The sequence below is a fragment of the Brachycentrus maculatus genome, unplaced genomic scaffold, assembly GCF_059751285.1.
Source record: "Brachycentrus maculatus isolate JH-2025_06_01 unplaced genomic scaffold, ASM5975128v1 h1tg000519l, whole genome shotgun sequence".
Classification (NCBI taxonomy): domain Eukaryota; kingdom Metazoa; phylum Arthropoda; class Insecta; order Trichoptera; family Brachycentridae; genus Brachycentrus; species Brachycentrus maculatus.
The window spans coordinates 74,231-98,040 of NW_028281265.1; the positions used below are offsets into that span (position 1 = coordinate 74,231).

The window sequence follows — 23,810 nt, forward strand, 5'->3', positions numbered from 1 at the left end:
CTCATCTTTCTGTAGTACAATACTTACACAATAAAATAAAGAAAAATCTTATTATTAAAAGCAGGTTTCATGTATGTTTTGTATAAATATTCATTGTCAAATTATTACAATATTTTTGTGTCTTGTTGTCGCAACGTCTTTTACCAACTAATATTTAAAAATATTAAAATCAGATTTACATATTCAATGTCCATGTAGCCCTTTATGTGACTAGATTATGAGTATCATGTAAAAAAAAAAACAAAATAACTTATTATATTTAAAAAAATGATCAAATTTTACGTAAAAATATATAAAGGTACACTAATATAGGGTAAAAGGTCAGTTACTGGCCCTTTCGATGTTACAAGTCACTTTTTCATCGCGACAATGTTTAGAATTTTACTAAATAAGTTTTTTTTAAATTAAAAATGTATTAATTTAAGTTTTGCGTGGTAAATTTACTATTGAATAGTGGTTAGCAAAATTTATTTGAAACATTTTACCACAATGTGACTGCTGAATTAATTAATGATATTTTTTTGTTTATCTTCGGTTTGCAAAAGTACTTTAAAAAATCGTGCATGATTTCCAATGAGATGTTTTAACGTTGTCGTATAAGTGAGAAGTTTTAATTTTGAAGGTCATCAAAATATGGTAAAGTTCGATTTTTTTTATGTTTAAGGAAGCTTTCATATATTTTAAGCTTTAATGTAATAGATACTTTTTTTATATGTTTCATTCAGGTTGCCAGTAACTACAATTTTTGAACAAACATTCATGTATTTTTTTAAGCTTATTTCTGGTTTTAAATTGACAAAAATATATTGCTATTTAAAAAAAGATAATTAATCAAATTTCAAATACCTGTTTACTTTACTTGGATTATAATATTACTAATCAAATATAAGCTTTTTGTCATTTATTATGTAAATGGAGATCCAATCATTAAAAGAAAAACATTGTTTAATTTCAATTAATTTAAACTTATTGTATTTCGTAAAAATACACACTCATTTTCTTAGATATCAAAACAAATTTAATAATATACAAAAAAATTCTTAAAATACGTTTTATTTGTAGAAAAAATTATGTACATTATAATATTTTTTTAATTTTTGGCACCATTAATTTTAAATTGTAAAAGCTTAACTAAACTTAACAAGGCAAGAGTCAAGGCGTAACTGTATCATTAACTACTTACACATAATATTAAAAAATACAAGCTTAGAAGATGTACAAGATCGGAAAAAGCTCTCTCCAAAAATATTTTTCAGATTACATTTGATGATTTAAATCGTGATTAGAGGAAAGTCAAATAATATTTTTACACTCCAAAAAAAGTGAGCGTTAATTAAAATAGAGAAAAGTTGTCTTTTTTTATCTTGAAGCTCCCGCTCCTTGCTCACCGCTCTGCCCTCGACATTGACATCGTGACCGCGGTCTAAAGCATTAGAGCTTTAAAAGCTGCCAACTTATCATTTATATAAATTTTAAATTATTGCATAGGTGTGTTTATGTATAAAGATTTTTTTTTCTATGTTGCGTTAAAAAAGCTATTAAACTTATATAGTTTTATATTTAAACTTTTTTATTCCTCGATTGATTTTTAAACATAGCAATAGTTTCAGTAAAAATATATTATTGTGTTTTGTTCCAACATAATATTGATATGCAAGGGTATTTCATATTTTGATGAAAATGCTATGGCCTTTTCAAAATTATTACATGTAATCTACCTTTTTTTTTAATATTTATCCTTAAAAAATTAAATATTTATAAAAAATATTTAATGAAAAGCCACTTAAAAATATTTTTGGTAGCTTATAATACACACAATATTATATTTTTTTTCGTTTTAAAGAAATAATTTATGTGAGACAATTTACATTTCTAAAATGAATATAGTAATAAGATACCAGTTTATATTTTAGGAATATTATCGTACTACACATTATGATTTCATTTTATTTTTTGACACTTTGGATATATAAAAATACACGTTTAGGAAAATCAATATTTATTTATTTTCAAGGAGTATATGTTTATTTTTTAAAAAACATTAAACCTTATATTAATTCGCCCATACGACAATCAAACAAAAATAAATGAAGCCAATCAATTTAGGTAAGAATAAAATTAAAATAACAAATCGATTTCTTATATACCATATACATAACTGTCATATGAACATGAATTATGTACATCAAACAGTATTGTAGGAACAACAGCATATTTAGTGAAGGCAATGCCAGGTTGATATAAACTGTAATTTTTATGAAGACATTGGTACTCAAATCTAATCAATTCTAATCAAGGTTTAAAAAAAAAACAATTTGACTGTGATCTGACCATTAATATATATTTTTAGTTTCGGTTTAAATAGAAAAGTCTTCTTTTTCTGATACTCGTCAGCACCAAATGGTGATTAGAGCACCGCATAGAAATGATGCCGTGATTGCTTGAAGGCAAGGTGATTAGTCTTGCGTTTCAGATGCCAAACTAGTAAGGTAACAAATAAATATTTATATGCAAAAGGGTCGTTAATTTATTATTTTTCTCTGGCAATCAAATCCGAACATAGAAAAAAGTTTTGTGATATTTCTGATCAGCATTTATATTCCACCTTTCGAACGAACTATTTCTTCAATAATATTTTTGTTTCTAGTTTTTTTTAAATATATTTCTTCAACCAAAACTTGGGATTTTGAAGTCTTTTTACGGCATATTTCAATTATTTAGTTGAATATCGTCCTTCTTTACTAACAATAATTGGATGTACTCGTATGAGTTAGAGTTGAAGTATTTTTTTAAATACAGTATCAGTACGTTTCAAACATTTACCGGAGACTCATTTTTGTTCAAACCATGAACAGGTGGAATTTCTATGGGAGGAGGAGTTATCGGTGCCAGACTACCATCTTCTTCAGATACCTTCAATCCAATAGTCGCCCCAATCTTAGCACTGGCCTGCCTGAAGGAATCAGACAGCTTTACCTGGACCACGTTGATGCACATAGATGTCAAAGCCATGCCAAAAACTAGGTAGACTATACTACCCATCATGTATATGGGGTGATTGGGAACGAAATCGCCGAAGCCAATGGTGGACATCGAAATGAAGACGAAGTAAAAGGATTCAAAGAAGCTCCATTCTTCCCAGACGACGTAGATCGAAGCTCCCATAAAGATATAGATTATCCAACAAGTGATCGCTACTGAGATTGGAAGGTTGAATTCATCGTCAATTTCAAAAGCTGATGGAGCAGGAGTTTGGATTTCTTGGTCTTCAGCAGTTGGATCATCGTTTCCTTCTATCTTATTGGTTCCATCTTTCGATGGCACTGCCAAAAGGTTTGAATTTGGTTTTGGTGGAAGCTGTGGCGAATCTGGGTTGTTGGATGGTCCGATTTCTTCATCCATTTGGTACTGTGATGGCCTTCGAAACGTGGAAGCAGCTGTGTAGACCATGTTTAATCCCTTCATCACTTCCTGCAAAAGTAAAAAGGTTTCAATTGAGAAAAAAGGTATTCCTGTTAATTTTTATTCTTAATAATAAAAAAATTGTGATCTTTCTCCATGTTTACATACTTTCCAATACAGTACTCGCCAAGCCGGTCATACAAATTAGCGCTCATCTTTGTGTTTGTTTTTATCCTACCTGTAGCTCTTATGTATTTTAATCATTTAAAATGTCATTTAAAAATGTATATATTTAATACCACGCAGAGTAAATATTTGGTTTGTCCTTTAAATTTATGTACAATAATTAATGTTTTATCTGGTTTTATTTTTTTAATATTGGGAACAGCCTTACAGGTTAGATAGCACCCCACGTTATGGACGACGTGATTATTTTTAATTCAGTTATCCAAAAATACCAGTTATCGTAAGGTAACGGCTACCCAAATTAACAGTCACATCTCATGTTCTTCAAACCCTTTTCCGCACCCCAATAGTGCAAAAGGCACTGCGACATGTAAACGCAGTGTTATTTTGTTAACACATGATGAAAAGGTGATCAGCCTTCCGCTTCAGGTACCAGTCCAGGTTAATATTGAAAAAATATATGAGTGAAAAAAATCACATTTATTTACTTGATCCCCCCCTGGGATTAGAACCCGGGACCTCCAGAACGGTAGCCGAGCGTGCTGACTATTACACTATGCAGGCGGAAAACGTCATCTCATTCCTCCATAACATTAGGATTGTGTCTAAATACTTAACTTGCGCAAACAAAATACATTTCATATCGCTCACTCCTTTCAACAACGTCAGATCAAAAATCGTCAATTTTCAATTATGCATGTTTTTGGAATGCCCAGAAAATGGACTATATCCCAACAAAAGCGGCATATTTTTAACTTAATATTATCCCGCCATAGAACAGAAAGTGTTTTTTTTGCATTTTGAATAAAAGGTATTGTTTTATTATTTTTTTAAATATACTAAATATTTTTCAAATGGAGGAAAAACCTTCAGGATTTACTTTAAAAAATCTGTTGCACAGTAAAAAGTTCAATAAGTGGCTTAGTATTTATTTTTAATACATTTTGTTATTTTATTTAACTTTAATAACGATCTCCTGAAAAATCAAGTTTTTTTTAATATGACGTTGTTGAAAGGAGTGAGTGATATATTAACTCAAGTAATTTTTTTTTTTTAAATTGTCATAACAAGTGTTGAATGTTACCTGAACTTGAACGGTTCGCCTGACTTTTCTGCAACTTCCCGTGTAGTACAGCCTTCGTACAAAAGCCCACAAGAACTTTATGCATCTTGTGAAGAGCTTACCGAAGTCTGCCAAGAGGATGAGGAATAATGGTATGCCGATTATGGCGTACACTATGGTTATTGCTCTCCCAGTCGTCGTAGAAGGTGCTATGTGCCCATAACCTAGAGGAAAAAAATAAGGATATCGAAGTTAAATAAATAACGAAAGTATTAAAAAAAGCTACTCGTTTCATACAAAAAATAATTGATATTATGTTAACATAGGTGAACGAATAGAATAACTACTCTTTTCTTCGTCAAAAAAAAATAAGAAGAAAAATATGAAATTCTGAGTTTTTACAGGGCTTATAACCTGTTTAAGTGTTTAAGTGTTAAGCTGGTTAAGTGAATATTTTACACGCATGTAACATTCACTATATTATCCATAATTTATAACCGCAATATTTAAAAAAAAGTATTATTTTTGTACGATTTATGTGAAAGTACATTGGAGCTATCTATGGTTAATGAAAGAAAGCGTTTTTTTTACTGTCAAGATTGTCCAAAATGTTGTGAATAAAATAACTGATCAAAGTATAAGCTGCATAAAAATTAGCAAATCATGTTTACAGGCTTTTTCCAGTTTGTAAAATCATTCCGGTATGGATCTTGCATACAAATAAAGGGTCTCTGCCAAATAAAAGCTTTCTAATCGAAGATGGCTGTTGTGAACTCAGTCACGGAACGTCATGAGGTGGATCAATATATCTACGACTTTCAAAGATTTGAGCAGTGTGGTTGTCAATTATGGGTATAAATAAATGTGAATGTTACACGTGTGTTAAGTGATCACATTACCAGCCTATAAACTTTGTTAATGCCTAAACCTCCATATTTTACCTCATATACGGCGAGCTGTCAAGAAAGCCTAATATATATAAAATTTGACGGCAAAAACATGATCTGGAAAAAAATAATAACTAAGAAAATTAACTTATACCATAAGAATAGAGTTACCAAAAAAAATATATATTTAAAAATATCTCATTAAATTCAAGAGAAAGTATACTAAAAATAACAGTTATTTTTGACTTATATTATTTTGTCGAGTTATTTTTATTCAAAGTTACTTTTTTTTCATACACCATCTATACATTTTTTTCTGCCTTTTTCAGTATTTCAATGTTCCATTCAAACCTTGTTATCATGTGGTACATACTATTTTTTTTACATCATCATTGTTTGCATACGTGGGACAAAATCATAAATTTTTTCACAGTAGTTAAAAAGTTAGATTGCGTTTTAAAAATGGACAACCCTTTGCAACCTCGAAAAAAGTTACCCTCGAATTATATCAGTGTGTAAATTATTTATTTATTGAATATTTTGATATTTAATTAACAAACTAATCATCTTTCATGCCGCTTCCGCGTGGGAGTAGGCAGAGATAGAACGCCTCACCAATCTCTCTTTACAAACAATATTCGCATATTCCACATGAAAACATCCCCTCATACATACCCGCCGATCATTCTGACTCTTGACCTGACCCCATTCAAGTATTTGAAATACTTGATCATGTCAAGTTTTCCTTGGTCTTCCTCTGCTTCTTTTACGAACAACATTCGTTTGATAATTTTTTTATTCGCTTACTCGATTCATATGCCCAAACCATCTCAGCACACCTTTTATTTTTATTTTATCGATGATGCTTATCTCAGCCTTGCATTTTTTACCTTATTTCACCATTCAATCACCCATCATACATCTTTCTGCTGCACGTTTGTCTGAGAGAATGCATTTTGACTTTTTTGGGTCTATTTTATTTTGTATGAGGAGATGCATGAACGTGGAAGAAGCGAAGAATGTAATTGGAAAAAGGAGCAGAGGAAGACCGAGAAAAACTTGGCACGATCAAGTATGCCAAATACTTGAAAGTGGTCAGGTTAGGAGTCGAAACAATCGGCGGGTATATATGAGGAGATGCATGAACGTGTAAGACGTGAAGAATGTTTGCAAGGACAGAGTTTTGTGGCGTTTTTTTCTTTCTGCTTACCCCTGCGGAGAAGTGGAGTGATGTTTAGTTAGTTAGTTAGTCAGAGTCTATTTTCATTTTGAGATTTATTCAGTTTAAGTTGAATTACTGGAGTATGGTCGAATATACATGAATAGTAAGAAGAGTATCAGTTTCAAAATTCAAATTCTTTAATTACGTTTTTTACGTTATTTTTTATCATACTCATTCAAATATTATAATATAGTGTCAAATAAATATGATTGTATCTAAAAACATCGTTTTTCATTTATTTTTCCCCCCTATAATTACCTGCTATAAAAAAAAACGAAAAATGGTATTACGGGATCATAAAAATATTTTTTTTGGACAGCATTAAATTTTGAATCTGATGTTTTAACACACATGGTTATAACTTCTTTAAATAAGTAACATGGATTCTGAGGCAGAGTTTGTAGGTTTTATTTCTACCCTGCCACAACTTGTTTATTGTTTTAAAACTCCACCCTCTTAGGTTTTGCATGGAAAGAATGCCGAAGTAAAAATTTTTTTGCATGTGATACAAATATTCTATTTATTTTGAAAGTGCATTATCAAGAATTTAAAGTCATCCAACATACAGTATCGAACAGATTAATTGAAACAAAACTTTTTCCCGTATTTTCAACACCCTTTAAAAAATGTTTTGGGGGTGTTCCTTGTATTATGGACCAGGGCTGCTTCTTTCAGTGACTGAGATGATGAATAGCAAGAAGTATCACACAATTCTACTGAAAAATATACTACCAGAGATACAAAAATGAATTTCAAATGGTATAGAAATATTTCAGTAGGATTTAACCCCCTGCCACAAATCCAAAAAAACTATCAAATTTTTCACACAAAACAATGAACTGCATTGGACTGGTCGTGAATTTTGCCAGACATAAACCTAATTGAAAATCTATCGGGAATCTGTTAGAATCGGCTCTCCAAAATTGATCGCACTACGGTGGAAGAGTTCATTTTGTCCATAATTGAGGTATAGTTTCGAGACGAAAAAATGGCATCCACCTTCTATAATAGATGCCAAGAAGGGTAAATCTTTGATTGAGCCCAAATGAGATCTCATTTAATATTAATTTGTGATATAACTAATAAACAAGAGATTTTTAAAAACTTATTACGAAAATACAACAATAAAAGTTTTGTTTCAATTAATCTGCTCGATACTGTATATAACGAAATCAAGTGACAGAAAAATGTGTAATCCTGGATAGTTAAAGGGTTGCAAAGTTTCGTCAGCTGGTGTAAGTGATGATTTTATACTTTGCCTGACATTCATTATTGTACCCATTCTCGACAACTCAAATTTCGGAAAAGTGTATATATATGCTTCAATTAAAATTAATACCGCATTTTTGAGAAAAAAATTGTCTTCGCCATCTTTGGTTAAAATTCGTAAGTTGACAGAAATAATCATGAAACTAAAATGACAGGTCAATAGCCAATGATAAATCGTATGCCTTCAAATACCTAAACTTCCATATTCTCATATTAAAAGACCTTTCACTAATATTTAGGATATCAATCAAACTATTCATATGAATAACTCGTAACTTTTTGGAAATACTTGATATAAATGGATGAAATAATATTTAAAACAGGTTTTATCAGTCTGTTTTATATTACAACATTTTGAGTGTGTCCAAATACTTGTTCACAAAATCTGGATTATCTCCAATTACAGGAGTTATTTTCATATTATTTTTTGGCATCTCCTTTACATCTCACCAATAGATGTCTCTAGTGAAGTTCTAGTGATTCAAGAACAAGGTTTCTAAATTGGTTCATGTATAAAGAACTTCCAAGAATTTGAGTAGTGTGGTTGTCAATAATGGGTAGAATTGGTGAATGTTACACGTGTGTAAAGTGATCACTTAAACCAGCCGATGACGGTCGTCTGCCCCGTAAATGCCCAGACTTCCATATTCTTCTTCATCTTTGATGAGATGTCAAAAAATAATATGTTTTATATTAATTTCATCTGCGTTTTTTATGTGTATTTTGGATTTAGAAACATACTTTTATAAGAACCAAATAAAAGAACTAAATAATGTATATAATACTGCATTGGATGATCGCAGTGTTCTCTTTATCGATAATCAAATTCAGGTCGTTACCAGTAATACGCTTAAATTACCAGTGTAATTCTCAAAAATATATAACTTAATTAATAAACATTAAGATTTGAATAACAACAAAAAAACATGACTAAGAATTCAATCTGAAATATTATTATTATTAGCTAAGCACGTGATTACCACAACGCTATGGAGACAGAATAAAACATATTACAAAACTTTATTTAAAAAAAAACGTCAAAAATTTTGAGAAAATATTTCAAAACGTTTTAAAAAGAAAATCTATTAATTTTTCAAATGGCGTTGAAGGAGGCATAAATCAAAATAATAGTTTGTAAAAAAAACTAATGAAATTTCAAATTAAAATTCCTTTGCGGTTATTTTACCGCTTATTGATCAATAAATTAATACGTTTTAAAAAATCATAATGTAAGATGTAAAAGAAATCAAATTTGTATTTTTAATCTCGATCATATTTAATTTTTAAACAGAGAAAAATAAGCTGGAGCCAGTCTTGAAGAATTTTATAGCCAAGATCAAAATAAATTTAATATGAATCATGTTTAAAAAAATCTGTTTACGTCTTTATTTTAGATGCTGATTATTACAAATATTGGTTTGTTTTTACAATGTTTATTTGAATATCAAATAATAACATGTTTTCCTGGTTTAATCAACAAAATAAATCTGCTTTTTTCTGTTCAATATGTTGTTCTGAAATAATACACGAACCATAAAAATAATCACATTGTCTCGACATATGTATATCTTGTCTTGCCTTCTGGGCATCTGCGATAAAAATACTGCGATATTCATCCAAGAAAATATATAAAATGAAAACATAATACGTTAAATAATTGATGTTTTCTGTTTTTAACTGTTTGAAACATTTTGTTTTTTTTTATAAACAAAATGATCAGTTCTTTTCAATTGATATTTTAAACATATTTTATACGTTTTAAATCTGTTATTTCAGTAAATATATTTTTCAAATTGGAAAATTAATTTCACGACCCAAAAATATAAATGGACCGCAATTTAGCGATTTCAGCAATATAACGAATTTTCTAATGTCCCTTTGAAACAAACCAACCCAACCATAACATTCAATAAAAATACATCTCGATATAACGAAAGTAAGTAAACTAAACAAGATTATTTCAATATTTTTGTGCGGATGAAATTTCCGTATAACCTACTTATATATCAAATAACTGATTAATTATTTTTTTTAACTTTTGAGATTCGTTATATCGAGGTTCTGTTGCATTATAAATAAGTATTTTTATTCATATTAGACATTGTAAGAAAACAAAGCAAATTTCAGACAAGCAATTTTAATTTGCTTCATTTGGAAATCAAATATCTAAACACTGTGTATGTTTTTGTTTTTTGTGGAAAAAATATTTAAAAAAACTTTTTCATATTTTTTAAGACTAGGTTTTTTTTCAGGATTTTTTCCCATAGTATTGAATATTAGCAAAAAATATTATTTCCAGGTCTTCGTACAATGTCGCCATACGTGTTTCTCTCAATAACAATAAAAGACATTAAGCAATAAATAAAACACACACCATGAAAAAAATCTTTATTTCATTCTTACCAATGGTTGTGACTACGGTCAAACAGTATACTACCGAGTTCATGAAGGACCAGGATTTCTGGCCGCTATAGGAATGGACCCCCGCCTCATGAGCTGTATGAAGTTGAGTCTCAAAATCCCATAGCTTCTTCCTGGCGCTCGACTTCCAATCCTCCTCCCTCAGATTGTGGCTAGTCTGCCAAAGGGAGTCGATGAAATCGCGTTTAACCCTCTTAACACCGCACTTGTAAAAGTTCTCAAAAGCTCCTTCCGTATATCTAAAAATTACTCCACCGAACCCACACAAAATTATCAATATCATCAGATCGCTGAAGCATCTATTTCCAAGAAGTTTCATCTTGTCATAGTCTGTTTTTCGTTCTATTTTAATCTCCTTCCAAACTTTTCTAGAATTTTTTAACACGAACTTAAAGAGTGTCATCTTTTTTTCTGTTTCAAACGTATATAATGCTTCTTTTTCCTCTATCTTTGGTTCACTTACTGGTTCATTTTGTTTTCTTTCTTTTTCTTTTTCGTTATGCAGAAGAGATAATTTTTTCGTCAGCTCTTCGCTTTTTTTACTCAAATCGAAATCTGATTCGTCTTCACTGTACGATGAAGAATAACACGAACTTGTCACTTCAGACTGGCTGGCATCAACATAGCCAGAACTTCTTCTGCTTCGTTCCATTTCTACACTTTTTCTTTGAGCTTGTTTGAAGCTCTCTAATGTTTCTTCTGCACTTAAAATTTTGATCGTCTTAGGACACGATACCCTTTTTGGCGATGAAGGATATTTTTTAGGTGTCATTAAATTACGACCGCTATCAACATTTTTACTATCTGCGTTTGATATTTTCTGATCATCATCCATCACAGATATACTTCTCCTTCTAGCTTTTTGTAACAACTCTATTATCTCTGTCGATGTTTTGGTTAGTTCGATTCCGTCTGTTTCCAAAGGTTTCTGTGGTCTATTTACTGATTGTGATCGTGCAGCTGGCGATCTTTCTCTTACACTACGTTTTATCGCGGCGATCGTTCTTCTTCTTTCTTTCGGTTTCGGTATTTTTTGTGGTTGTGTTTCTACTTTAGGTTTGCTCTGATCTTCACTCATTTCACTTTCACTCGTTCGTCCCTAAAATATTTATACCTACATTAGTAAGAGTTATATCGACTCTTATCACACGCGACCAAATAAACTTCATCATGGTCGCGTGACGTATAATCGACGATTACTGAATTACACATTTTGAAGACAACGAATTTACCTGACTTCTTGTTCCAGATTTACTTCTTTTTGGTCTTATCGGAGGTCCTTCGGCCGGCGGTGGATAATTTTGAGATGATTCCGGACTTTTGGACGATGCGGCATTGACGTTAGTAGAAGTTTTAAGATTGGATTTGATGGGTTGGGTTGTTAAAGGGTCTTGTTTATTGGCTACGGGGGGTTGCATTCGTTCCTGGTTAGTGACATTTTTCAAATTCTGGGAGGGTGTTCTTGATTTATCGATCTGAGGGGCGGATTCTGGGTCTTTTCTGGGACTTGGCGGGGTCGAAAGCTGGAAAGCGTTTTTTTGTTGAACTGGGGAAGTTGGGCTGGGTGGAACTGAAAGTTTTTCCTTTTTAGGCGCATCCGCATCTGCCAAAATCAGCGAATTTCTTCTAATATTAGGATCAAACTCGTCTTTGAAGGTAATGGGATAACTGGGGATAGTAGTTAATAGTTTATTTCCGGGGTCGATGAAACTTCCTTTCCTTTGTAGTCCTTCGATTTCTTCTTTTGTAGGTAAGGCAAACGGGGAAATACTTCTTCGTCTCCGTTCCTTCGCTTCTTCGACTTGTGCTTCTCTTAAAGCATCTATATCTATATCGTCGTTATCTCTTTCGGCGACTTTCTGTTGTATTTTCCTTTTCATTTCCGCATAGATTCTGTCCGCCTCTATTTCTCCTGGACTTTTCGGGGATCTAGAATCTTCTTCATCTGTAGTTGTGGTATCTTCATGGGGAATACTAGATCTGGTCGGTTCTGGGGTTTTTTCTCTTGTGCGGACACCTTGTGCTTTTTTGGTAATCATTCTGCGTTTCCTGGCCATCGAAGCGGACTGTATCTGATCGGGAGTTATGATCTTCTCTGCGGCTGCTTGAGCTTCCACTGCCGTCTTCTTTATTGAAGGAACTCGGACGGCAACAGCTGTTTGCGTCTCAGATTCTAACTTCATGCTGTTAACTTTTTTTACAGGAGTAGCTGCCTTCTTTTGTGAAGCGGCACGTTCCATTTTGAATATAAGTATGCTTTACTTGTCTACAAAAAATAAATATTTCATTGGAATGGGTAAAAGATGGTTTACAATACCCTCAATATATTTTTTAAAGTGTAAGTAAGTGTAATAATTTAAATTTTCAGAGATTCAGAATTTTATTTTCCCACTCTTGTTAAAATAAAATATTTGCAGGAAATTTTAATGGTGACACATTGCGCCCATTTATTCAATGACATCCATTTGTTTTTATTTACATTATCTATTTCTGAAATAATGTAATAAATCGAGGATTGTAAAAGCTTCAATAATAATTAATTTAGAAATAGCACTTAACTTCATTTTAAGTCCTGATTACCTTCAGTAATTTATAAATAAATAAATTACTAAAGAAAACTTTCTTTAAAAGAGAAGTTTAAGAATCGTTGAAAGTTCTAGTAATATTTATAAATAGTACAATCAAAATAATTTAACGCGTCATTTATTAATCACTTGATTTAATTGATATAACTTATTTTAAGAATATTATAACATGACATCCAAAAAGTTAAGATAAAAATCACTCACCTCTCTCGCGGTGTTTAGTTTAATCACTGATATTTTTTTCACTCCGATCAAAGTTGAAATTTAAATTTAGACACAAGGAAAACTATTTTCACTCTCATAGTTTCTATCGGAAACTATTATTCTCGCGTGGTTAGATATCATCACAGAGTACACAACACTACCAGATCGGGCATAAAAGCATCCCAACTATTCCCCGTAAGGTCGATTGTTTCTTTGTTTGATTCTGGGATTGGAAGAGGGATTCTTCCCGGCCCCTTGAAGCTCGCGTCACGACTTGACTCGGAGACGCTAGCGCCTCTAGCGGCCATCCGGACAACCACGCATCGCAAATCAGTCGTGCTCAAAATACACCCACCAAAAAGATATAATAATAACGGGAATCTCAAAAACTGTGGATAATTTTTTGACAAAATGGCGGATGCGATCGAGTGTGGCGGGAATTTGGGCGTATTTCGGTACAGGGAAAATAACACGCTCCAAGTGCTTTTTGGCAACTTTTCAGCAGCTCACTTTGCCGTCTGCCTGACGCGCTTCGTGCGGACTCGGATTTCAGCGTGTCATTTTAAACGCCGATTTCAGATTACAAAGGAAATATTTAGAAGCGGATCAATTATTATTATGATATGAAATATGCATGAAAATATTTTACGTAATTGTGAAAAGCCAAGATTTTTCAAACTTTGATGTTATACCTAAAGAAACTGATTTCTTTCTTATAAAACTATCGAAAATATTCTTCAGGCACCGTATATACGTATATTAACAGCTATCCCACTGCATTCTCAGATCTGATACCGAAGTATCTGGGATTTCTCATAGACCTTTTGTTGCAAAGCAAATTTTTGGTTTTTGTTGTATGAATTAAGCAAAACTTTTACAAAATGTGATACAAAACTGTATCCCAAAACAATATTGTATCAAATACCGCATAAGGTAATTCTGATATTAGCAATCACTGAAGAAAGGTTTTATGTTCTTCGCTGCTCGTAACAACTATCCCATTCTTCGAATTTTAGTCCAATTTCTTGTAATTCTCAGCCAGGACATCTGTTTTACTCTGACTCCTCCACTTCCTTCATTTTGCCCTTTCATGATAAATTGGAGGAAGGCATGTTTTACGTCTCAGCACGTACAGGAGGTATTGCGTTTTTTTGCATTCATTTACGGTTCATGGGCTATCATACAGAATCTTTATCCTTAGTATTATGTTTTCTCGCTACATAATTATAAATTACGCAATAAAGGTACATTATTTGACTTCCCAATTATTTAAAAACGGAAACCATAATTGACAATAAATTCTAAATTATATTTTCCATAGTTAAAATTTCCTGTTCATATACCATTTATATTGATTTTTCTCTTGATCACTAACCAATTTAATGATTTCGATTTTCAATAGGAATGAAAAAAAGGTTTTAAATTGAAGCATATGACACTTTTTCTTAAAATCTATTGTGACAAGCGTTTTGATGCATGTGGCATCATTATCAAATATCAAAAAACGTAATACGGTATTCAATAATGATGCTCCATGCATAAAATAATGCTTTTTAAATATTTTAAGAAAAATTGTGTTAAGATTTAAAAATTTAAAGAAATTACCACAAAATGCAAATAAAAAGAAACGCCTTCTATCTTCTCTTCATTTTTTAACATTCCAAGGTTGCAACTCTTAAATTCAGACTATGTTCCATATACGGTGTTTGATAATCTTGCTCAATGCATTAAAACACATGTCATAATAGATTTTTAAAAGAGTTATATTTATATCATTTTTTGACATCTCATCAAAGATGAAGAAGAATTTGGAAGTCTGGGCATTTACGGGGCTTACGACCGTCATAGGCTGGTTTAAGTGATCACTTAAACCAGCCTATGACGGTCGTAAGCCCCGTAAATGCCCAGACTTCCATATTCTACTTCATCTTTGATGAGATGTCAAAAAATGATATGAAAATAACTCCTATAATTGGAGATAATCTAGATTTTGTGAACAAGTATTTGGACACACTCAAAATGTTGTAAAAGAGTTATATTTACCTTATAAAATTTGAAATGAAGTACCTACTAAGTGACTGCCTAATCAATCAATGAAATCATTTTATTTCTGTTTCATTTTAATAAAATTACCAACTCCCAAAAGTTTTGCCATTAAACTATTATGTTTGAAGTAATAAATGACTATTTTGAGAATTTTAATCATCAAAATTAGTTATGTTTCTATTTATTCTGTAGACTAATGATAATATGCACACAGCTTTGAATTATATAATACAAGAATTTAATAAGTCACCTATTTACATAGTGCAATTCATTTTTCTCCAGATTACTAAAACATTCACTGACTTTCAGTCGGTATTCGAAATAGAATTAGGTGATTCAGGTAAAAGTTTTTATTTTCGTATTTTACTTTATTTCAAAATAATCCATTAAAAAAAGTTTCAAAACAACGTGATGAAAATATACTTGGACTAGATTCAAAAATAGTCCAATGATCTGTGGTCTAACGCTGCAGTTAGACTTGTTGGTAGTTGGCAAACAGAAACTATTCGGAAAATGTGAAGATATAAAATTAATATATATTTAATACCTCGTGATTTCTTCCGCGTATAAATTTTAATAAGCGACTGATTTATTAGCTTATCAAGAACATTATAAGATAGTATTGTACAAGGGGTTTCAATATGATAATCTTCAGGGCTTTTTTCCATGTAACGCGGTGGAACGGCGTTCCGTCACTTTTTTCTCTGATATGTATAGATATTTTTTTAATGTTCGAAATCAATCAGACGAAACAATGTTTGTGCTTACGTAATTACAATCTGTATTTGTGTAATTTGTCAAAATGATAAAATATGTTAATGTTATGAATATTTGAATGATACTTGAATAAATTTTTTTTGGAAAAAGCTTGACATGAAGTAAGTTTAAGGACCTTTTTTATTGAAAAAAAAACCTAGATAATCTCTATGAAGAAAAACTTTTTTGTTTTTTTCTTATTTATTCTATTGTAAGATCAAAATTTTACATAAGTCTTTATAACGTATATATATATTGTTTTTTTAGAAAATGCGAAGAAAAAAGATTTTTTTACTTAAAAATAAATGGCAATAACTTGTGTTTAACAAACCTCATTTTGCCAAGTTTTCCTCGGTCTTCCTCTGCCTCTTTTTTCAAAATTTTAAATTCGCCTCATTAATTTGTTTTACCGTTCTTTCATCACTCTAACGTAACACATGTCCAAACCATCTCAACACACCTTTCTTAATTTTATCGATAATGCACAAAATTATTATTTTTATTTGTTCATATTTGTATTTATTTAAATGTGTACGTATATTTATACATAAATTTAAATACAATTTCAGTTCTGTCGCACAAGTAAACGTATTTAGACATAAAAAATTATATAATATAAAAATAATTTTTTAAACAAACTTTTAAACAGTTCATTAATTGATGTGTAAAATTCAGATTAGCATTTTTTTTCTTATTCGTAATTTTAACAGTAAACAACCCTGCGTATTTTTTTTGTTGCGTAAACATGTTTAAAAAATTACATACAAAACATCATTGTATACCACATACCTCAATTTTTTATTTATAAATTGAATGCCTTATAAAAGTAATTTAATTTACATTTATAATTTTTTGAAAGTTGAATAATTAAAAAAAAAAACCTTTTTCGTAAACGCTTCTTCGGAAAAGCACAAAAGGCGTTTCTAAATGAACAGTGAAAAGCTTTTGGATATTCCTCTATAGATGGCCAAGGAGATTCTTATTTTCAGCAAAGATTCAAACCATTGATAAAAGTTTGCATCTTTTCCTTATAGAGTGCGCTGATGCCGAATTTTCATTTTAGAAAAATTTAACTAAGAATTATTTTTGTCTTCTTCATATTGCTGCGTTATTGAGATATGTACTTATTTTTATTGGTTTGTTGAATTTAATAAAAAGTTTTTTATCACTAAAAGATATTTCTTGTTTCATTTGGTTAATAATATACATATAAGTATAGGTATGTATGGGAACTTCTGCAAATTGAATTAATTAATGTACACTATGTTTTACAAATTATTTTAATATTTTAATGATAAAACAGTATAATTTAAGAAATAATTAAAGAGATTTAAGATTTTTTCAAATTGTTTATCATTTACAATATTTCGAGTGTGTTCAAATTCATATTTACAAATTTTCAATTTCTCCACATTTTTTTTAACTAACGTTTTCTACCATTAACAAAGCTTAACAGTTGAACACTTAATTTAAGCATAAATACAACTTCTGAATTTGAGAAATGTGGTTGTTAATTATGGGTAGAATGGTAAATTAAAAACAGTTTTGAATGTTATCATTTCAACCAACCAATGACATGTTGTAACCTCTGTATTTGTCCAGACTTCCATTTTTTATTTCATATTTGTTGTCATATCAATAAAAAGAATCTATGTTTTACTTTATGTTTTGAGACAATATTGTTGATCTTATTATATAGATGAATATTTCAATTTTATTATATTTTTTAGGTCAAAGGGACTTGTTATAAAAAAAAAACACAGGCACCAATTTTTTTCGAAAAAATCGCTGTCGTAGGATGTCGTCGATAGGGACCTCACAATTTTGACTCAAAAATCCGTGACAGTAACCACGGGACCACAAGAAAAAAAATCAATGACCTTGAACGATAGATTTTAAACATTTTGAGAAGTTGAACGTGTTACAAATCCAGTAATCGGTGGAACATAAACAAACAGTGACATTAAGTGCGATGTTCTGGTTTAAGATTTGATTTCGTTCTTTGATAGCGAATCCGAAATGTTTATTAGTACGTAGGAGCATGTCTGTTTTAAAGAAGAGTAAAAAAAGCGATAGATGTCATAAATACAGAGAAAACACCAACACGAAATCAGGCAGATGGACCCTATGCTACAACTCATCCGCCTAATTGACATATTACATATTATTTTTTTGACATCTCATCAAAGATGAAGAAGAATATGGAATTCTGGGCATTTACGGGGCTGACGACCGTCAAAGGTTGGTTTAAGTGATCACATTACACACGTGTAACATTCACCAATTCTACCCATCATTAACAATCACACTACTTAAATTCTTGGAAGTTCTATAAATATGAACCAATTTCGAAACGTTGTTCTTGAATCACTTGAACTTCACTACAGACATATATTGGTGAGATGAAAAGAAACTATTTATTAAGCAGAAACTCTTTTATTAGTATGTGAGGTCCGAATCCTGGATTATAATCATATATATGAGAAACGCCATAAAAAATAAAAATGAAATATACATAACATTTAAAACATATTCAAACATGTATAAACACAACGATTGATTTTTAAAGAGCTAATACCTCAGTCGTAGTCATTCAGTTGACAAAAATTGATGAGGCAATAGGACAAATATAAAAAGGCAAGGAAATTTTTCTAAAGCAACTATTATAAAAATTTTAATAAACTTTTTTTTGCCTTTTTTAACGGATAATTTTTGATGGGTAAGCATTTGTTTTATGTACATGTAAATATTTATTTTCTTACAAGCTGTTTCCGCCCCCGCGTTTCTATGGCTCAGTCTTGTTAAAATAAATAAAATTAAATTGTTATTTCTAATACGTTTAATTTCATTTTGCTTATGAAGTAACAAGAATGCATTCAAAATACATTGAAAATGCTTAGTGACAGCGGTGTCAAGAAGAATGCTCTCCGCCATAAGCAATATTAAGTTTTCAATATATGGCCCTCCCATTGCCATGACTGATGACATCAATGACTGATAAAAAACATGTTTAGCTACAGCAACACTTATAAAAGACCACTCTTGAATTTGCGTTTTTGTGTGTTGATGAGAACATTTATTGTTCTCAAAAGTAGACATGTTACCTTTAATAAACTGAAAAATGGTATCAAACAAGTGGTTTATTTTTATACTTAATGCACGGTTGCGTATTTACATATAACTACAGTAATCAAAGCTATTTTATGTGATAAAATAAACATGTTTACATCAAAGACTTTTTTATGGCTGGAGTGTTTATTTTTTTAAGTGGATCAAAAGGCCGCATGAGTTTTAATATAAAGGTCTTAAATATCACGAATTGAACTTGTTTTGTCTATGGAAAAGCAATAACTGTACACACTTTTATGTGTTTACGGTCAATTTTATTTCTGCATGGAAATTATTTATTATACGACCCATACCACACGATGCGTATTGGATAGGACTGTTTTAAAAAAAAACAATTATTTAAATTTAAAACACAAAACATCACATCTGAATTTAGGCAGTTCTTTATTCACAATCATTAAATGTCCATATTCATAAAGATATGTTAGTTTGTTCAAAATATTAAATCTCTGTTAGTTGTTCACCGATTGTTTTAAATTTTTAACCCTTCGCTGCATAGTGCTTGCACGGACCTCACATACTGATAAAAGAATTTCTGCTCAAAAAATAGTTTCTTTTCATCTCACCAATAGATGTCTCTAGTGAAGTTCTAGTGATTCAAGAACCATGTTTCGAAAATTGGTTCTAGTATATAGAACTTCCGAGAATTTGATTAGTGTGGTTGTCAAGTGTAAAGTGATCACTGAAACCAGCCTATAACGGTTGTCAGCCCCGAAAATGCCCAGACTTTCATATTATTCTTCATCTTTGATGAGATGTCAAAAATAATATGAAATAAAATGACTTATAATAAAAATTTTATTTATGAGAGCACTTGTGGTTCTCAAAACTAATAATGTAACATATACATTAATAACATTAATAAACATAAAAACGTGGTCTTATAAAAGTTTCTTTTTCTTTAATATACATATATTTAGAACATAATAACTCGCAAAACAAAATAACGTTGTTTTTCCTTCTCACCCAAGTACTATAATTTTTTTCGTGACTAAATTGTTTCACTTTATATAAAACTATCTACATAAAATAATGTTCATTTTTCTGCGTTGGCGTCTAAGATATATTTTCGTAAAAAGACATCAGGACTAATAGAAATATCAAGAAAGAAAGTAAATTCTCTTGATCCGGTGTGAAAATCATTTGTATCACCACCATTTATTTTCCACCACAAAAAATATCAATATATAAAATGTCACGAAAATAGACGATAGCGTAGAAATTTTTGTTAGATGACACATTGAAAAAGCGTGGGAAACCCAACGAATGGTATTTTTTACTATGCCTCCACTTTTTATAACGTGATTTTATAACAAGTATTCTGGAGTCATGTTTTTTTTTAATAATCTGAATTTTTTCACATTTATAGGATTTATTTTAGGTATTATTTTTTAAAGTTTTTTTTTATCAATATAAATTTGTTTGTTTAAGCTCCTCCAATGGGCAAACAAATAAATTTTAATTACAATTTTTTGAGTGTGTCCAAATACTTGTTCTCAAAATCTGGATTACCTCTAATTACAGGAGTTTTTTTATATTATTTTTGGTCCAGACTTCCATATTCTTCTTCATCTTTGATGAGATATCAAAAAATAATATGAAATTTTAATTATTTTAATTTTTCATTTAATAAAATTTTTTATGTATTTGAAATATGACAACATTTTTGACGTAGTAACTTAATGTCTACGAATATTTTTTCTTTTTTTCTAACTCTTATCTGCCCCCAATGGTGCATAGTAATAAAAATAATTTTTATTTTATTTATTTTTTATAAAAGCAGTTAAGAAGTTACTTTTTCAAGTTCGATTCCATATGTTAATTCCAACGTTTTCATAAAAGCTATAGTGACTTGAATTTAAATGCATTTTTCACCATATATATGTATTCGTATGTATAAAACTTAATGGCTATCCGTACATTTTTGAAGTTTGGGAATTATTTGTAGCTTTAGATAGAACACACTTTAAATACATGTTTGCATCATTTTATAAACAAAGGAACGTATTTTTTCACACAACTACTGCTACTACTACTACCATCACGCCGTTTCCCCGCAGGGGTAGGCAGAGAGGGTGGAACGCCACACTCTTCTGTCCTGACATACACTCCTCGCCTCCTTCACATCCATACATCTAGTCATACATGCCCTCCGATTACGCAGACTTTTGACACCGCCAGATTTTAGGTTGTGATTGATCTGATCGTGCCAAGTCTTTTTCGGTCGTCCACGTTCTGTTTTCCCTCTCACATTCGCCACATTATTTCTTAGTCATTCTCTCGCTATCCATTCGCTCCACATGTCCATACCACCGCAAAGACAAAACACACAAAAGTGGGCGGAATCAAGTTTGTACACCTAAAATATGCAATTTTAATGAGCTCTCATGTTCTACAAAACAATTATTAGCAATCTGTGACACTAATGTGATGCACACATCCACACGTTATTTCGTTTGTAGTTTCTAGAACAGTTATGTCACTGTTAGGTTACATCACCGTATTTCCACGCGTGCGTATAATTGAGTAAAATAAAAGCTTTTTGACTCATTCCTAAGTAGCGAACCAGAGCCAATCACTCAGCATGATCTCAGTCAGTGGCTACAGAAATACCGTCATTTCAATTCACACATTTACTTGAGAGCTTTACATACGTAACATAGAAAAACGTGCAGTTATGAAGGGAGCTTTGGTGTTTTTAGATTCATAATTTTAATAAAAATATTGCTTAGTACATTTTTCAAAAATCCAACCAGCATGTTTTACGTACAACCCTTATTTCATGTATTTCTGTCTATAAATATTTAAAAATATTTGATAACGTACTAACATCAATATGTCAAGATTGGGATAAAACTTTACATGTCTTTTAAGAAAATATGGATTTTGGTCTCAGCCAGTGAATTCTATCATTCAAACAATTTTTATTCATGACATAAATTACGCCTTCATATATCATAATTTATAATTTGTTATGAATTATTAATATATTTCGTGCATTTTTTCTCTTGAAATATCGTTATTTTGAAAACATAAAAAATTATCGAATCGTTTGCAGCTAACATTGAAATTGAAAACTGTAAACTTTTTTAGGGCAAAAACAATAGATTTTCAACAAAAATATGTTTCTTTGGTTCAGTAAAAAATTAGTTCAATTTGTTTATTTGTGAATATTTTTATTAATAAATATATTTAAAATAATTTTAAATTAAACACTTGTAATAAACAACTTAATGAGTTTTATTTTTATACACGACTAGTTTTGAAAACTTACAAATGTTTTTCATCTACAGGTGAAAATTAAAAGAAATTATAGTTTTCATTTTCAACTGTAGATGAAAAACATTTGTAAGTTTTTTCCTTTTCTCTTTATCCCATCCTTGTCATTTGTACTCATGATTTTATTTTTTGTATTCTGTATGTATCATATATTGTAACTGTTGTTCTTCCTTCCAATAAAATAAAAAAATAAATAAAAAAAACTGGTCGTGTATAATAATGAAACTCATTAAGTGGTTTATTACAAGTGTTTGATTTAAAAAAAAATAAACAACATGCCATTCCACAAAATGAACGCCGAATCAATAAATTCAACAAAAAACTTAGATTTTACTTTTTAAATACCAGTTTTTCTTTAAATCTATTGTGATGCGTTTTTCGATGCAATCAGCATAAAAGTGTAATACTGTAATACGTAATATACTTCGACGTCAGTATATTGACGAGGTGTGCTTTTGGCATAGTATACTGGAGTCGATATATCGATTCTCAGCTCTGTGAAAGTTTTTTTAAAAATTATTTACTGGCAGTCACCCAGTGAAAGGATGTTTCTCTCTGAAGGTTAAGGCAGTTGAATTCAAGACTTTGGGATGTCATACAATTTTTCAGGTAAAATAAATGATGATGCTTACCGATAGTTGTATAGATGGTGCCGCAGTAGAACATGGCATTCCAAAAGGACCACACCTTTTTCGCCTTGTCCGTAGATCCTTGTTTGACCCATTCAGTAACCTGCTTCTTATATCCTTCCAGCCTCTTGAGCGCTTCACCACTCCACATTTCAGGGTCCTAATAACATTCAAGCGCAAATCTGATATTTGATTTAATGTTAGCAAGTGTAAGTCTACTTAAACTGATGGCATATGGGATCGAATGCAGAGCGGATACCCCAATAACAAAAAATACGGTTGGAGTGTCATAAATGAAGGCTCTAGGGCATGGGTGGCCAACATTTTCTGAAGCCGGGCCAGATTTTAGAAATAAGTTATCCTACCGGACCGTAAAACTAAAATTATTTTATTATTAACAGCAAACAAGAGTTATTTTCATATTATTTTTTGACATCTCATCAAAGATGAAGAAGAATAATGTTACACGTGTGTAAAGTGATAACTTAAACCAACCTATGACGATCGTCAGCCCCGTAAATGCCTATATTCTTCTTCATCTTTGATGAGTTGTCAAAAAATAATATTTCAATTTCGTACAATTTCTGTAAGCCTGAGCGACTCACCATACATTCCTCTCTTTACTATAGTTTTCCAATTTTTTTTTCACTAAAATTTTATTGCAACTGGTTATAAACTTATAAAGGAACGAATGCACTGCCTTTTTACATATATTTTTTTAAATAAAAAAGA

The 23,810-nt window shown here is 30.8% G+C and overlaps 1 protein-coding gene across 9 annotated transcripts in view; it reads right to left on the reverse strand.

Moving 5' to 3' along the window:
• Positions 1-232: 232 nt before the first annotated feature.
• LOC148301764 (potassium channel subfamily K member 18-like) overlaps positions 233-23,810 on the reverse strand; it is a 40,546-nt gene continuing 16,968 nt past the window's right edge. For 8 of the 9 annotated variants that reach the window (XM_088272755.1, XM_088272754.1, XM_088272748.1 and 5 more), the window contains exons 4-6: positions 23,082-23,238; positions 4,673-4,875; positions 233-3,471 (exon numbers count right to left, since the gene is read on the reverse strand). In XM_088272755.1, the coding sequence (XP_088128881.1) occupies positions 2,812-3,471; positions 4,673-4,875; positions 23,082-23,238 (1,020 nt within the window). In that variant the 3' untranslated portion in view covers positions 233-2,811. Of the gene's footprint in view, positions 3,472-4,672; positions 4,876-10,432; positions 11,550-11,682; positions 12,717-13,239; positions 13,562-23,081; positions 23,239-23,810 lie in introns of those variants that run through there. The other variant, XM_088272747.1, reaches the window with a different exon arrangement.